Source organism: Artemia sp. Qi Xiang Cuo, chromosome 2 (assembly GCF_049724085.1).
Source record: "Artemia sp. Qi Xiang Cuo chromosome 2, ASM4972408v1, whole genome shotgun sequence".
Classification (NCBI taxonomy): domain Eukaryota; kingdom Metazoa; phylum Arthropoda; class Branchiopoda; order Anostraca; family Artemiidae; genus Artemia; species Artemia sp. Qi Xiang Cuo.
The window spans coordinates 32,506,463-32,521,903 of record NC_142795.1 but is presented as its reverse complement, the minus strand read 5'-3'; the positions used below and the strand labels follow the sequence as shown (position 1 = coordinate 32,521,903).

The 15,441-nt window shown below is 36.1% G+C and overlaps 2 protein-coding genes across 2 annotated transcripts in view; one reads left to right on the top strand and one right to left on the bottom strand.

Annotated features, from left to right (window-relative positions):
• Positions 1 to 3,686, bottom strand: part of LOC148955154 (unconventional myosin-Va-like) — a 31,376-nt gene extending 27,690 nt beyond the window's left edge. Inside the window, exon 1 of the mRNA XM_089106229.1 lies at positions 3,606 to 3,686. Within this exon, the coding sequence (XP_088962355.1) occupies positions 3,606 to 3,686 (81 nt within the window). The remainder of the gene's footprint in view (positions 1 to 3,605) is intronic.
• TM9SF3 (transmembrane 9 superfamily protein member 3) overlaps positions 1 to 15,441 on the top strand; it is a 696,120-nt gene that overhangs the window by 44,662 nt on the left and 636,017 nt on the right. The window lies entirely within an intron of this gene.

The following is a 15,441-nucleotide window of genomic DNA, read 5'->3' as shown; positions in this document are numbered from 1 at the left end:
AACTCAAAACGAGTAAGAATTAACAGGAATAGCGGTGACAACCCCGAAGCCTTCTCAAGACCAGAACATAATTTGCACTTTACTGAAAACAAAATACATTTTAAGTGTTTTCACTTTTTTGATTTTAATAAATAAAAAATTCTTGAAACTTTAAGCAATAAATATCAGTAGCCTACACGTATATTAAACTGACAATCCATGGTCATTTGTTTTTTTCTTTTTTTTTTTGTTTCTTTTTTTTCAGTAAAGTGCAAATTATGTTCTGGTCTTGACTCGGATGGAGTTTGACTCGGATATTTATTATGTACTATGTTCGTTTTGGGTTTTGTTTATTTACTGATAGTGATTTGTGGTAATTTTACGCTTTTAAGATCATTTGACTTTATTTCTGCTCATTTTTGGTTTAATGGAACTCTTTACTTTTCTTTGAAAAACTTGTTTTGTGGAAGAAGTTTCATAAAGTTTCAATATTTCCCAATTTTTTCACCTTAATGTTCTTAGTTTTAGTAGCAGCAGCAGTTGTAATAGCAGTAGAATTAATAGTAGTAGCCTTAGCTTTAGCGGCAGTAAGAGTAGTAGAACTAGTAATAATAGTAGCAGTAGTAGCAGAAGCAATGGGAATAGGATGCAAATATTTTCTTTTGATTAGTCCAACATCCCCCAAAATCTGTTAGTTTCAACTTCACACAACAAACTGTCATTAAGATATTGCTATTGCGGCATTTCAAAAACCTGCATACAGACAGCGTGTTGTATTTAAGTTACCCCCCACCTCCCAAAAAAAAAATTCTTTAAAATTTCCCCTTCATACCCTTAGGCATGGTTGTAATAGTAATTATAGTAGTAGTATTGGTATTACTAGTAGTAGCATTAATAGTAATACAGTAGTAGTAGTAGTAGTAGTAGCAGAAGTATTAACATATTGCATTTACAAGTAATGGCAATAGTAGTAGTAATTAAAGTAGTAGTAGCAGTAATAGAAGTATTAGTAGTAACGCGAATATATTTCCTTTTGGTCAGATGATTTTCCCTATTAGCATTCTCTGAAAGTTCCAACTTAATAACCAAATTTCTTCAGATACGCTCTTTTGAAAATTTCTGAGCACATAGTGTCTTTTGATTTACTTCAAATTTTCCCTCATTATTGTAAATGGAGCAGTGTGGTAATAGTAGAAGTAGGTGGTAGCAGTAGTGGTAGCGGTAGCAGTAGTAGTAGTGATAGCAGTAGTAGTAGGGGTAACATGCAAATATTTCCTTTTTGATCACCTCCCTGATCATTTTCTTAAAGTTCCAAATTAATATACCCAGTCATTCATGAGTTAAGCCCTATTGACAATCCGTATACACATAACGTGTTTTGATTTAGTTCAACATATTCCTCAACGTTCTCTGAAAGGCTCACCTGAATTCCCTTCGTATTTTTTGGAAAATGAAGCTCAAATATGCATACCTTTCCCAATAACATATACTACATGTAAACAATGAACAAATTGCCCAACTTACAGCCCTTAACCTGAGGACTGTGGGAGGTTGACATCCCCAAAGACATAATTAACTGGACTTTTCAACATTGCTGAACAAAATAGTTCTCTGAAAATTTTGATTGGACATGTTTTGGGGAATGATAGGCTTGTGGGGGAGGGGCTGGTTGCCTTCCATTCACTTCTGAGGGCACTAGATCTTTGGACTTCCAATTAAATGTGCCTCATCCAATCCGAAGTTTATAAGACCATCCATTCCATAAAAAACTTATATGCACAGGGCATAACTAACAACCCTTGTCCCTAGGCTCTGGAGGGTTGTGTCCGCCCTGAAGCCATTGTTATATGCTCCTTGGACTATTGTGAACAAAATGGCTATCTCACAATTTTGACTGTATGCATTTTGTAAAAAGAGGGTATCAGGGAGGGGTAGGGGGCTAGTTTCCCTCCATCACTTTTGACTCTTAAAGAGAGAACTAGGACTTTAAATTTCCAAGCAAATGAGCTTCCTCTAAAGTTCACACAACCTGATATGCCCCTGGGGTATAACTTACAACCCCTGCTTCCTGCCTCTTGGGGGTTGTACCAACTCTAAAGGCTTGTTACGTGATCTTTGGACTATTTTTGAACAAATGGCTATCTTAAAATTTCTACCGGATGCATTTGGGGAAAATAGACCATAACTCCATAAGGGAGGGGGTCTAGTTGCCCTCTGACAACTTTAACTCTTAAAAAAGGCGCTAGAAATTTTAATTACCGATGCAATAAGGCCGTCCGAATTTCATACGGCCACTCTTTCCATAAAAACCATATATATGCCCCCAAGACATAACTTAAAACCCTTGACCTGAGGGCTATGGGGGTTGTCATCTTCAAAGACATAATTACTGGACCTTCCAATTAAGCTGAACAAAATGGCTATTTCAAAATTTTTATTGGATATATTTGGATATATTTGTAGGGAGGTGCTGATCTAAAACCAAAAAAGGGGGAGCATCCCTCCAATTACTTTGAATCTGAAAAACAGAACTAGAGCTTTTGATTACCAGTCCACTGAACCCCTCCGAAGTTTATATACGACCACTCTTTCTATAAACACCTTACATGCCCCCGGGGCATAACTTACAAAGCTTGCCTAGAGCGTTGTGGGGGGGGGGGGTTGTCATCCTCAAAGACAAAATTTCCAGACCATTCAACTACACTGAATAAAATGTCTATCTCAAATTTTGATTGGATGTGTTGGGGGAGAGTACGGGCGTGGGTAGGGGGGAGGGCTGGTTGCCCTGTAATCATTTTTGACTATTAAAAAGGGAATTAGCCCTTTCAATTTTCAATCGAATGAGTCCCTTTTGAAGCTTCTATGACAACTCCTTCTATACAAAGTGCAGTGGTCTAAAAAAAATACATTGTGCCCACATTGCTCTTTACTAAAGCAGCACTTGCACTGCCTATAGTACCAGATAAATACATTAAAGTGTTTAGTGTATGTACAAGAATAATATTGCTGTGGTTAAGAAAGAAAATGAAATTAGCAGCTGGTTTTGTATTAAATCAGGAGTTAAGCAGGGTTGAATCTTATATCCCTATTTATATTGATCATTTTAATGGACATTGTCTTAAGGAGCACAGTAAAGACAATGAGAGAACAAGTAATCAATTGGGAAGTAAAACTTTCCTAGACTTAGATCATGCTGATAATCTAAGTATCCCAGATGAAAACATTGGCAAAAGGAATTAATTTTTAGAGTGGTTGCAGATCGGGAGGGCAAGAATAGGTTTAAAAATTAATTTTAAGAAGACCAAATTGCTAAGACTATGAATAAGTGAAGGTGAAGATGTAATAAGCTGTACAAAGAATGCAGTTAGATTCCACTTTCTAGGGTCATAATCAGAGAAAGTTTAAGATGCCTGGGACCTATTCTGCAGATGAAGGATGACATATTGCCAAAGATTGTCCTTCTCAACCTTCCATCTAGGGCTAAATGAAAAGCAGATCATCCCTGAATGGAGTGGAGGATGTACTAAGAAAAGATTTAAGGGGAACAGGAACTTCTTGGAAGGGTGTAAAGAGGGATGCTTTGAACAGACTGGGATGGAGTAGTATGTGTACCATAGCTGTATTACCTTAATTCGCACTTCAGAGCGAAATAAGGTCCAATGTTGGATCTGTTTGGCTCCATCGTTGAGATGGCAGTTAAAAAACATTTTACACAAAATATAAAAAGAACAGGATTGTGACTGTTTTTTTTATGGCCCAGTGACACTCCTTCCGACTAAGAGTGTGCTAGGATAGATGCAATTTAAGCCTACTAGGTAATGGTGACCACAGATAAGTATGATCAAGGAGATCATTCGTCTGTAGTTTAGAGTACACACTGCCACGCAACATCAATTTCTGATAGAGTATGCAAGTTGGTTGGGTATGACAAGCAGCATCAGCATCCTAGCACAACTCTGTTGCATATACACATAAATCAATCACTATCTATGAGACACTGATGATGGGCAGCTCCAGTTGTATCTTGAAGGTTTGGCTTCCCATTCTTTGTTTGAGTCTCCTTTTAAAAACTTCAGCTGATGTTGAAGACACTGTCTCCTTGCTTAAACAGTTACAATCATTAATCAACCTTTGGCTAAAGAAATCTTGTCTGAATCTACTGTTAATTTGGGGCTTATGAAGCTTCTTAGAATGACCTTGTTTTTGTCTTTCGTTGGGTAACTGGTTAAAGAGCTTATTTTGGGGTTGGTTGACAAATTTATATGTGAGTAGCATGTCACTCCTCTTGCATTGGAAGGTCAAAGATGGGAGTTTTAGGTTAGATAGCCTTTCGCCATATGGTTTCTCACCAAGTCAAGAGATGCACTTGGTGGTCCTCCTTTATACACCTTCAATCAACTATATATCACCCTTGTAAAAAGGACCAGCAAGGCAGTTTCCAAAGTCAAGAACTGGTATCACAATTGCCTTGTATAGCTTAAAGAAGATTCTGTGTGATCAGCTAGTAAGTAGTCTTTTAATTAGTCCAAGGCTAGAATTTGCTTTGGAAACAGTTTGTGCAGTGTTCATGGAACTTCAGGTGGATGATGTCTGATTATCATTCATAGTGTATGGGTGCAGAGGATTATTGTGACCAAAATGAATGGTGACACATTTTGATATGTTGAAAGAGAGAAACAACCTATCTGCCTATGTTTGAATGTGGTCAAGGTCAGATTGTATTGATGATTTATCAGGTATACCAAATAATGTTGAGCCATCAGCATAAAGGGTTAAGTGGTTGTTGACTTCGGTAATCATGTTGTTTATATAAAGAAGAAACAATGTGGGCTCCAAAACTGTTCGCTGGGGAACACTGCTTACAACATTACAGGGCTTGGAGTAGGTACATTTGCTATCTGTTGTGAAGAGCTGTACAGTCTGAGATCTACCAATCAGAAAGTCCATTAGCCAGTCTACTAAGTCATGGTGGATTCCTGCTGCTATTAGCTTAAAACAAAGCTAATGATGTGGGACCTTGTTGAATGCTTTGGCAAGGTCTAAAAGAATGAAATCAACAGGAAGGCCTTTGTCCACTAACTGGGTAACCTGTTTGTAAGTGTCTAGAAGGTTAGTTCCTATAGATTGTCCTGGGAGAAAGCCATACTGCCTCTTGGAGATAATTTCATTAGTAACAATGTGTTGAAAAAGTGCATCATTAACAACCCTCTCAAGGACTTTTGCAACAGCAGACGTGAGGCTGATAGGTCTATAATTTTCAGGTTTGGATCTATCCCCCTTTTTAGAGATAGGTGTGATATAGGCAAGTTTCCATTGGGAGGGGACATACTTATGATAAAGGGAACATTGAAAAAGTATAGATAGTTCAGGGACAATTTTACGAGCAGCTTCTTTCAGCAGACGAGGATGAATGTTATAAGCACCAGCTTTCTTTTTTATAACAAGGCTTTTGTGTTGTTTTTCAAACATAGAAGTAGTAACTGTGATGCGACTCATTTGCTTCTGGATATTATGCTCTAAGTCGGGAATGAGAACATTATCAGGTATTGCCTCAGGCAGTTTGGTGCTGCCACAAGTTGTTAGCAGTAGTAGTATAAATCTTGGTTTGGTAAATAATGTCCAAATGACTTTTAATTACTGCAACCCAGCAGTGATGTGGACTTCTAATTGGATGCATAGGATTTTTGGTCTCAACAGTCGTTTTTCCCTTTTAACCATTTGCCTAGGAAAGGTCCATGGTAGCCTAATACTAAAGAATCTTTTAGGAATGAATATACAAACCAAATGAGGACACAGGAAGGTCATTGAGTTCCTGAAGCCACCTCAGCCCTATAACCAGGGTTAAAATATTCAGAGAGGAAGACCAGTTTAAACTTTGTAAAACAAATTATAAAGTTTGAAAGAAATGTTTTCTTTTCTTAAAAGATAGGTTTTAAACTGTACTCTCAGCCAAGTTTTATCTTTCTTCCTCTTAGGATTTGGGACTAGTTGTAATAGAATCTTTAATCCCTTATAAGTAATGAGTGAATATGGGAGCTTAAAATCACTTTACTGCACCCAGCTTTTGGCAGCAGATTCATTCCAGGAAGGTTAATTCACACAGCAAAAAAAGCTTTGGAACATTATGAGAAGTCAGTGTTTGGTAGGGGGGAGACTTTAGATGTTTGTGAGCTTTCCAACATCTGTGCTGGTTCTAAGCCAAATTTGGATTTCTATTCTAAGTTTTCATATAATCTTCTGAACCTTATAGGTGGGGAAGGAGTTAATGCATGATGGTGAAATGCATTTTCATAACTAAATTTGGGATTTAGACTAGCCATTTCTGAAGGGTAAATTTGTCAAGAAAGGAATTTTGATAGTTCATGGATATCCAATACATTGGAGGGGGAAAAGCAGCACAGGTCAATACTTAAATTTGGAATTTAGACTAGCCATTTCTGAAGGGTATATTTGTCCAGAAAGGAATTTTGATAAATCATGTATATCCAATACTTTGGAGGGGGAAAAGCAGCACAGATCAATACTTAAAAATATCTTCAGACCCTACTTTGATGTGTAGTTTCACTATTGAAATTTTCCTTGACCAAGCTTAGCAAAATTCCAACAATATATTTAATATTTTTGATAAATTCTAGATTTTGCTATCTTGGAAAGTGGTTTAGTCAAATGAATAAATTCTGAGGAACAGGTATTGCCACAGGAAGGTACTTTAAAATTCTTTCCCTGTTCATTTCCTATTTCTAAAGCTTAGAAGAGTCCATAGAATACATCATATTTGTCTTAACTGTGGACAAAAAATTGTTATTTGAGTCTACATTTCTTAAGGGTAAAAAGAACTCCAGAATTTGAAACACAATTACAACTACTTGAGTATGATTTTAGTGTCCAAGCAACACCATGGTGATATTTGTGGATGAAATTAAAATTAGCCCAACCTATGGTTACAGTGCCAAAAAAGTATACTGCACATAAATTGGTTGTTCAATTTTCAAGGATAAGCTTTTCAACTGACTAATCAAGCACTTTTTTTTTTAGTTAGAGAAATGGAAACTAAGAACAGTAGTTTTCCTACCTGTATGAAGAATCTGGTAAGAAGCAAAAACAGTGTTAGTGTTACTAGATTATACTTAGTTAGGAATAAATTAGGCTGATATAGGCTTCTCAAACCAATTCCTTGTCATTAAAATTTTATGCTTCTGTGGTACAAGTGTGAAATTAAAATCAAGAGAAATACATTACTCATAAATATTGGCTATTTTATAAGCAGGTGTAACTATAGTGTGGATTCACCTAAGCCCTGTGATTTTTTTAATGTTATTTCAAATTCTTTAAAACCTTATAAATGAGGATTTTGAAAAGGTATAAAGCCCAAGACATTTTACAGGGGCCTAATTTGGGAAAAACTCAAGAGGATGTTTTTTGCTATCTTGGTTAAGTTAAGCTAAGGTTAAGGTCTAGTTGAGCTAATTGGTTGAGTTGGGCAAATGAAACTTCAAGGATGGGGTTCCAGAGTCTAAATTATATGTTTGGAAAGGAGTTTTCAAGATCCTATCTCCACTCCTTTCTATTGTTTAGGGCTTAATACACTGCACAGAAGAGAGAAATATACCAGTCTTAACATTGCCAAACCATAAGGTTTTCCTCAATTTTGACTGCACACTTGCGCCTGGTCTTCTTTGACTTCAGGCTTTCAAGCCACAATTGCACTAGTTAAGGTAGGAATTCCAGCCAGACTTGAATTCAAGGGCAGATCCAGGATCTTTTTGGGGGGGGGGGGAAATAGGTTGATCATATAAACTTGCATTAGGAGCAAGTTTAATTAACACAAATTTGCATTAATTAAGTAAATTACACTACTTTAGACTATGTTAGGGGGTTGCACACTCCCTTGCCCCTCCCCTGGATCTGCCACTGCTAAATTTTTCTTTCAAGATTATGACATACTTTTACAAATTCTTTAAAACACCATAATTCAGGATTTGGCAAAATATGAGGCCCTTGAAACTGTTCTTTGGCCTCATTTGTGCTGTAAATCTATTTCCAAAAGTTTTGCTTTAAATAAAAAAAATAATAATATAATGTGAAACAATAGGCCACAGGGCCTCTACAAAAATCTTTTAAATTGAAAAAAATTATAGGCACTTTCACTGTAGTATTTGTCCAGTTCCTGCTTGAACAAGTTTAATGAGTTGGCATTGATGACTTCAAAGGGGAGCTTGTTCCAGTGCTGTGTTACTTGGTTCTTGAATGCCCAACAGCCAATGCCCTTTTGGAACCTCTCCTCTTGAAGCTTGAGGTTTGTGTGGCTGAAGCTGAGAAAATTGTTAGCCTGGATGTTTTTGTAGGTGTTGTAGCAAAGCTTGTATACCTCAATGAGGTCTCCTTGGTGCATTTGATAAGCTAGTGAAGTAAGTTTGAGCTTGCAGAGCCTATCTTCATAAGTTTCTCAGTCAGACAGAACTTTGTTATTTGTCTTTGAACTTTTTTGAGAGCTTTGATGTCTTTGTTGCAAAAGGTATGTGTAGTGCAATGACCATATTCAAGGATTGGCTGTACTAAAGCTTTGTAGAGAAGGCAAAGGGTCTTATTGTTTCCAAAAGTGAGGTTGTGCCTTAAAGTTTTATAGCAGAGATTTATCCAAGTTCACCAAACATTACTGCCCCTGGGAAAAAGAAGGGGTATATACTTTAAATGACCTTCCTGGCACATAATCTAGGCTCTGGGTCCATTCCAGGGATATTCATTCCCCTAAATCAACTAATTTCCAAGGGAGCAAATAAAAAAGTTTCTTTTTTAAAAACAAGGGGGGCAAATGCTCCCTCCTCCCCAAAATTGATACCACTGCTAGTATATATAAAGATTGGTATTTTTGTGTTTTCTTTTCAAATTTGCATTACTAAGCAACTTTTTAATGACAAATAAGTACAAAAAGTAAAGCAAAACATGCAAAAAAATTTAAGGAAGTTGAAAACATGAATAGGGTAATAATAGGTGAAAACACAATAATCTTATGAATATAAATATAATACACATTATAAAGTAAGCACTTTATTGTTTTAGTATTTTTTTTTTAGTTTGATTCTCCATCAAGGAGGCACACTTGTGCCTCTATAAAGAGGCGACCCACCACAATGTTAAGCAATTTCAGGTCCTAGAGGTCGCAGAGAGACGGCGGTGATCGCATTTTGTAGCCCAAACTCAAACTAAGAAACTTGCAAAATTTCATCCTCCTCCGACTTTATCTTCATGGGGTAAACTGGGCCGGAAGTTTGGACCCTCCCATCACAGCCCCCCTTTAACGTTGTCCGATTGGGCTGAAATTTAGAGGTTAAGCTTTCCTAGGGCCCGGGAGATTATCCTCGAAATTTCAGCTCAATCCGATCAATCCTTCCCTGTTTTCAAAAAAACAAATATAGCCACTTAAAATTCATCATTTCTTTTTTTTCCTTAGCCATGCCTACAGGCCACAGTTGGCAACGGATTCGGTTGAATGAGGACTCATTCAAAGCAGAATGTAACCTGTCAGGGCCTTTTGATATTTTCAGACCGAAAATAATATCCCCCGAATTTACATTTACGAAAAACCTCGTTTTCCTATATTAGCCCATGTTAATTTTTCCCACCACAACCCCCCTTTAACGTTGTCTGATCTGGCTGAAATTTAGAGCACAAGCTTTCCTGGGGCCTGGAAGCTTATCCTCGAAATTTCAGCTCAATATGATCACTCCTTCCCTGTTTTCCAAAAACCAAATATCAAGTTTTGCTTGCGTCAAAAAGATTCATGACCTTACTAAAAAACAATTTCACTTATGTCTCTTTAGTGTAGCGGTGAGACTCCTTGCCGCAGGGCGGAAAACCCGAGTTCGATTCACCGTTAGATCAAATTTTTTATATACTGAATTTAAATTTTTTTAAAAAAACTCAGTTTCTTTTTTAAATTATTTGAAAAAAATTATGTTTTCTAAAGAGTTAAAGAAGATGAGTTACAAGGTCGACCCTTAAAACACCCTGTCGAGAAAGAAAAGAATAATACACAATCATCTAACAGTTAGTCAAGCAATAATAAGTAATAAACTGTACAAAAACGTGCAGAAATTATTTGAAAAAAACTACGTTTTCTAAAGAGTTAAAGAGGCTGAGTTACAAGGTCGAACCTTAAAACGTACAGGGATTAGGAGGCACAGTTGGGGGGCTGCCGCCCCCAAACCCCCGCTTTCGCAGCCTTTAAATAAAAAAAAAAGTTTTTTAAACTGAAAGTAAGGAGCGACATTAAATCTTAAAACGAACAGAAATTATTCCGTATATGAAAGAGGCTGTGCCCTCCTCAACGCCTCGCTCTTTACGCTAAAGTGTTTATTGTTTAAAAAAAGACTTGTGAGAAAGTCAAACTTTAGCATAAAGAGCGAGGCGTTGAGGAGGGCACAGCCTCTTTCATATACGGAATAATTTCTGTTCGTTTTAAGTTTTAATGTCGCTCCTTACTTTCAGTTTAAAAAACTTTTTTTTTTATTTAAAGGCTGCGAAAGCGGGGTTTGGGGGCGGCAGCCCCCAACTGTGCCTCCTAATCCCTGTACGTTTTAAGGTTCGACCTTGTAACTCAGCCTCTTTAACTCTTTAGAAAACGTAGTTTTTTTCAAATAATATATACTAAGGCTACATATGGGGCCATTATAGGAGGGTAAAGGGTGTGAATTATCACAAACTTGACTTTAGCATGAAAAAGAGCATAAAATTAGCAATAAAAAATGTCTCTCTTTTTGTTTTAGCAGGTTTTATTCTGGAGAGTCACTAGCTACTCTATATATTTGCCAACCTTTTTTTCATGCTATTTCAAAATATGTTTATCAATTTACTTGCAAATGCATCTGCTTTCCTCATGGTCCTTATAAAGCCCAAGGAATAAATAAATCTACAAAGAAAACAATAAAATGATTTAATTGTTGCTTTGCAACATGCAGGATGTTTCTATTAATCAGATTATAGTGCTAGCCCATGTTTTGGTCAATATATACCAAATCATATTATTGAGTTTCAAATAAAATGAATACACCATTCAATGCCTTTTTTTATGCTGATTACGAATATTATAAGCATTTCTATCGGAAATGAATTCCAGCCCCCCCCCTATGTAGGCTAGACCTAACCTAACCCTGAATTGGTATATAAAGAGGGGGGGCTGAAATCATTTCTGATACAAATGCTTATTACATTCGTAATCAGCATAAAAAAGGCATCGAATGGTGTATTCACTTTAATCCTAACTCAATGACATGATTTGGTATATATTGACCCATGTTTCTTATTCATGATCATCTACTTTTAAAATCATTTCAAACAAAATTTTGGTAAATAATGCACTCAATAACACAGGGAGATAAATTCCATGCTGAAAAGATAACTGGTTTAATATGAGAGCTAGCCTACTCAGGAACATACCAAGGCTCATTTCATTGAGGGGGGGGGAGGCAATCTTCATAAATTTTACCAAATCACTACCTGATTTATGCCAAATTTCTGCAGAAATCAAGAATTTTGGACAATTTTGCAGAATTTCTGCCAAAATTTTTGCCTTCAGCAAAAATTTTACCAAATGCCAAGCAAGTTGGGGAGGAAGAGGGCAGCACTCCCCTCAACCCCCCCCCCCCCCACCTCAGGATGCCCATGCCAGATCCTCCCACTGATTATCTCATATAGCCTTAAAGATGATACATTTTTTCAATATTTATGGCTATAGGCTAGGAAAAGGGTTCACCTAAATATTGGTTTCAAATTTACTATTTGATTATAAAACAAATATAAAATTTGTTTTTTTGGTAAAATTCTACTTTAGTTACTTTTGGCTATCTTGGAAAGGGGTTGGGTTAGGAAAATGAAACTTTCAGGGATGGATGTACATGCTAAGGTTTGTCCCGGGAAGTTACTTTGAAGTACCCACCTCCACTTATCCCCCCCTCTATATATTGGTAAATTACTGCATATTATTAGTTGTTTTTAACTCCTATTTTATCCTATATTACTATCATAAATATGAATCACTGCTTACCTTACACAACTTCTGCTTTTAACCTTGTTCATTAAAATATATTCCAAAATCCTATTTAAATCCTAAACCATTTAATTTTCAACCCATGCCAACTTTCTTTATGGTATATGAAACCAGGTTTGTTGTGATGTCACACTTGTCTTATCAGAAACCCTTACCCTTAAGGGTAGCAGGCACATGCCAAACAAATCTGTTGATAAGACCATTTAAACTGTATTAATTAGGGAAAGGATTTGACAAGAGAGACCAGTAAAAATAACCCAATCCTTTTTAGAGGACAAATTATGTCATGGGAAGATGTTTTTGAAATTCCCCTTCCATCCAAACTTAAAATTTTCTAAAATTCTACTTTAGAGGCTTTTAAAATATTTCTAAACTACTAAAAGATAGAGTGCTAAAAACATCAGAATCGACTTCAGAGGACACATTATATCACGGGAAGATGTTCTTGAAATCCCCCGTCCCCCCAATCTCAAAATTTTATAAAATTCTACTTAAGAAGCTTTTTAAATATTTCTAAAGTGCTAATACATAGAGTGCTAAAAACATCAGAATCGACTTCAGAGGACACGTTATATCACGGGACGAGGCATTTAAAATCCCCCGTCCCCCCAAACTCAAAATTTTCTAAAATTCTACTTTAGGAGCTTTTTAAATATTTCTAAAGCGCCAAGACATAGAGTGCTAAAAACATCAGAATCAACTTCAGAGGACACATTATATCACGGGAAGATGCTTTTAAAATCCCCCTTCCCCCCAAACTCAAAATTTTCCAAAATTCTACTTTAGAAGCTTTTAAAATATTTCTAAAGAACTAATAGATAGAGTGCTAAAAGCATCAGATTCGACTTCAGAGGACAAATATTGTTACGGGAAGAGGTTTTTGAAATCCCCCTTCTCCCCAAACTCAAAATGTTCAAAAATTCTACTTTAGAAGCTTTTTAAATATTTCCAAAGCACTAATAGATAGAGCGCTACAAATATCGGAATCGACTTCAGAGGACAAATTATGTTACGGGAAGATGTTTTTGAAATCCCCCTACCCCCAAACTCAAAATTTTCCAAAATTTTACTTTCGAATTTTTTTTTAATATTTCTAAAGCGCTAAGACATAGAGTGCTAAAAACATCAGAATCAACTGCAGAGGATAAATTATGTTATGGGAAGATGTTTTTTAAATCCCCCTTCCCCCCAAACTCAAAATTTTCTAAAATTCTACTTTAGGAGCTTTTGAAATATTTCTAAAGTGCTAAAACATAGAGGGCTAAAAACATCAGAATCGACTTCAGAGGACACGTTATATCATGGGAAGAGGTTTTTAAAATCCCCCTTCCCCCCAAACTCAAAATTTTCCAAAATTCTACTTTAGAAGCTTTTAAAATATTTCCAAACCACTAATAGCTAGAGCACATAATATATCGAAATCAATTTGTAAGGAAACATTTTTTTACGGGAAGATTTCTTTTGGTTCCCGTTTCCCCACAACACGAAAATTTAAAAAAATAGAATTTATAAGTTTTTTTAAATATTTCTAAAGCGCTAAGACAAAAAGTGCTACGAATAACAGAATCAACTTCAAATGACAAATTCTTTTATGGTACGATGTTTTTCAAATCCCCTTCCCCCCAAACTCAAAATTGTCTAAAAGTCTACTTTAGAAGCTTTTTAAATATTTCTAAAGCACTAAGACATAGAGTGCTAAAAACATCAGAATCGACTTCAGAGGACGCGGTATTTAACGGGAAAAGGTTTTTAAAATCTCCCTCCCCCCAAATCAAACGCCCCCATTGTACTATAAGTCTTTTCAAATTATCAACAAGATTTTTAAGTATGACAGGGGACTGGGATGAAAGGGAATGGGGATTTCAAAATCCTCTTCCCATAACATAATTTGTCCTCTGAAGTCAATTCTGATATTTGTAGCGCTCTATCTATTAGTGCTTTAGAAATATTTAAAAAGCTTATACAGTAGAATTTTGAGTTTTGGGGGAAGGGGGATTTCAAAAACATCTTCCCGTAACATAATTTGTCCTCTGAAGTCGATTCTGATGTTTTTAGCACTCTATCTCTTAGTGCTTTAGAAATATTTAAAAAGCTTCTAAAATAAAATTTTGGAAAATTTTGAGTTAGGGGGGAAGGTGGATTTTAAAACCCTCTTCTCGTGATATAACGTGTCCTCTGAAGTTGATTCTGAAACTTGTAGCGCTCTATCTATTAGTGCTTTAGAAATATTTAAAAAAGCTTCTAAAGTAAAATTTTGGAAATTTTTGAGTTTGGGGGGAAGGGGGATTTAAAAACCTCTTCCTGTGATATAACGTGTCCACTTAAGTTGTGTGTAATTTTTTGCGCACTCCATCTATTAATGCTTTAGAAATTTTAAGAATGATTCTACATTAGAATTTTGGAAATTTTTAAGATAGGGGGGACGGGAGGGTCCCGAAACATATTCCTATACAATCCATTCTAATCTTACGTTGAGTCTTATATGTTTAGTTATCTATATAATAGTGCTTTTGAAATATTTAAAAAGTTTCTGAAGTAGAACTTTGGAAAATTTTGAGTTTGGGGGGAAGGGGGATTTCAAAAACATCTTCCCATAACATAATTTGTCCTCTGAAGTCGATTCTGGTTTTTGTAGCACTCTATCTATTAGTGCTTTAGAAATATTTAAAAAGCTTCTAAAGTAGAATTTTGGACAATTTTGAGTTTGGGGGGGAAGGGGGATTTCAAAAACCTCTTCCCGTGATATAACGTGTCCTCTGAAGTTGATTCTGATGTTTTTAGCACTCTATCTTTTAGTGCTTTAGAAATATTTTAAAAGCTTCTAAAGTAGAATTTTAGAAAATTTTGAGTTTGGGTGGAAGAGGGATTTCAAAAACATCTTCCCATGACATGATTTGTCCTCTAAAAACGATTAGGTTATTTTTACTGGTCTGTCTTGTCAAATCCTTTCCCTAATTAATACAGTTTAAATGGTCTTATCAACACAGAGGTGTTTGGCATGTGCCTGCTACCCTCAAGGGTAAGGGTTTCTGATAAGGCAAGTGTGACATCACAACAAGCCTGGTTTCATATACCATAAAGAAAGTCAGCATGGGTTGAAAATTAAATGGCTTAGGATTTAAATAGGATTTTGGAATATATTTTAATGAACAAGGTTAAAAGCAGAAGTTGTGTAAGGTAAGCAGTGATTTATATTTATTACCTTTATGATAGTAATATAGGATGAAATAGGAGTTAAAAACAACTAGTAATGTGCAGTAATTTACCATTATATAGAGGGGGGATGAGGGGAGGGAGGTACTTCAAAGTACCTTCCCGGGACAAACCTTAGCATGTACATCCATCCCTGAAAGTTTCATTTTCCTAACCCAACCCCTTTCCAAGATAGCCAAAAGTAACTAAAGTAGAATTTTACC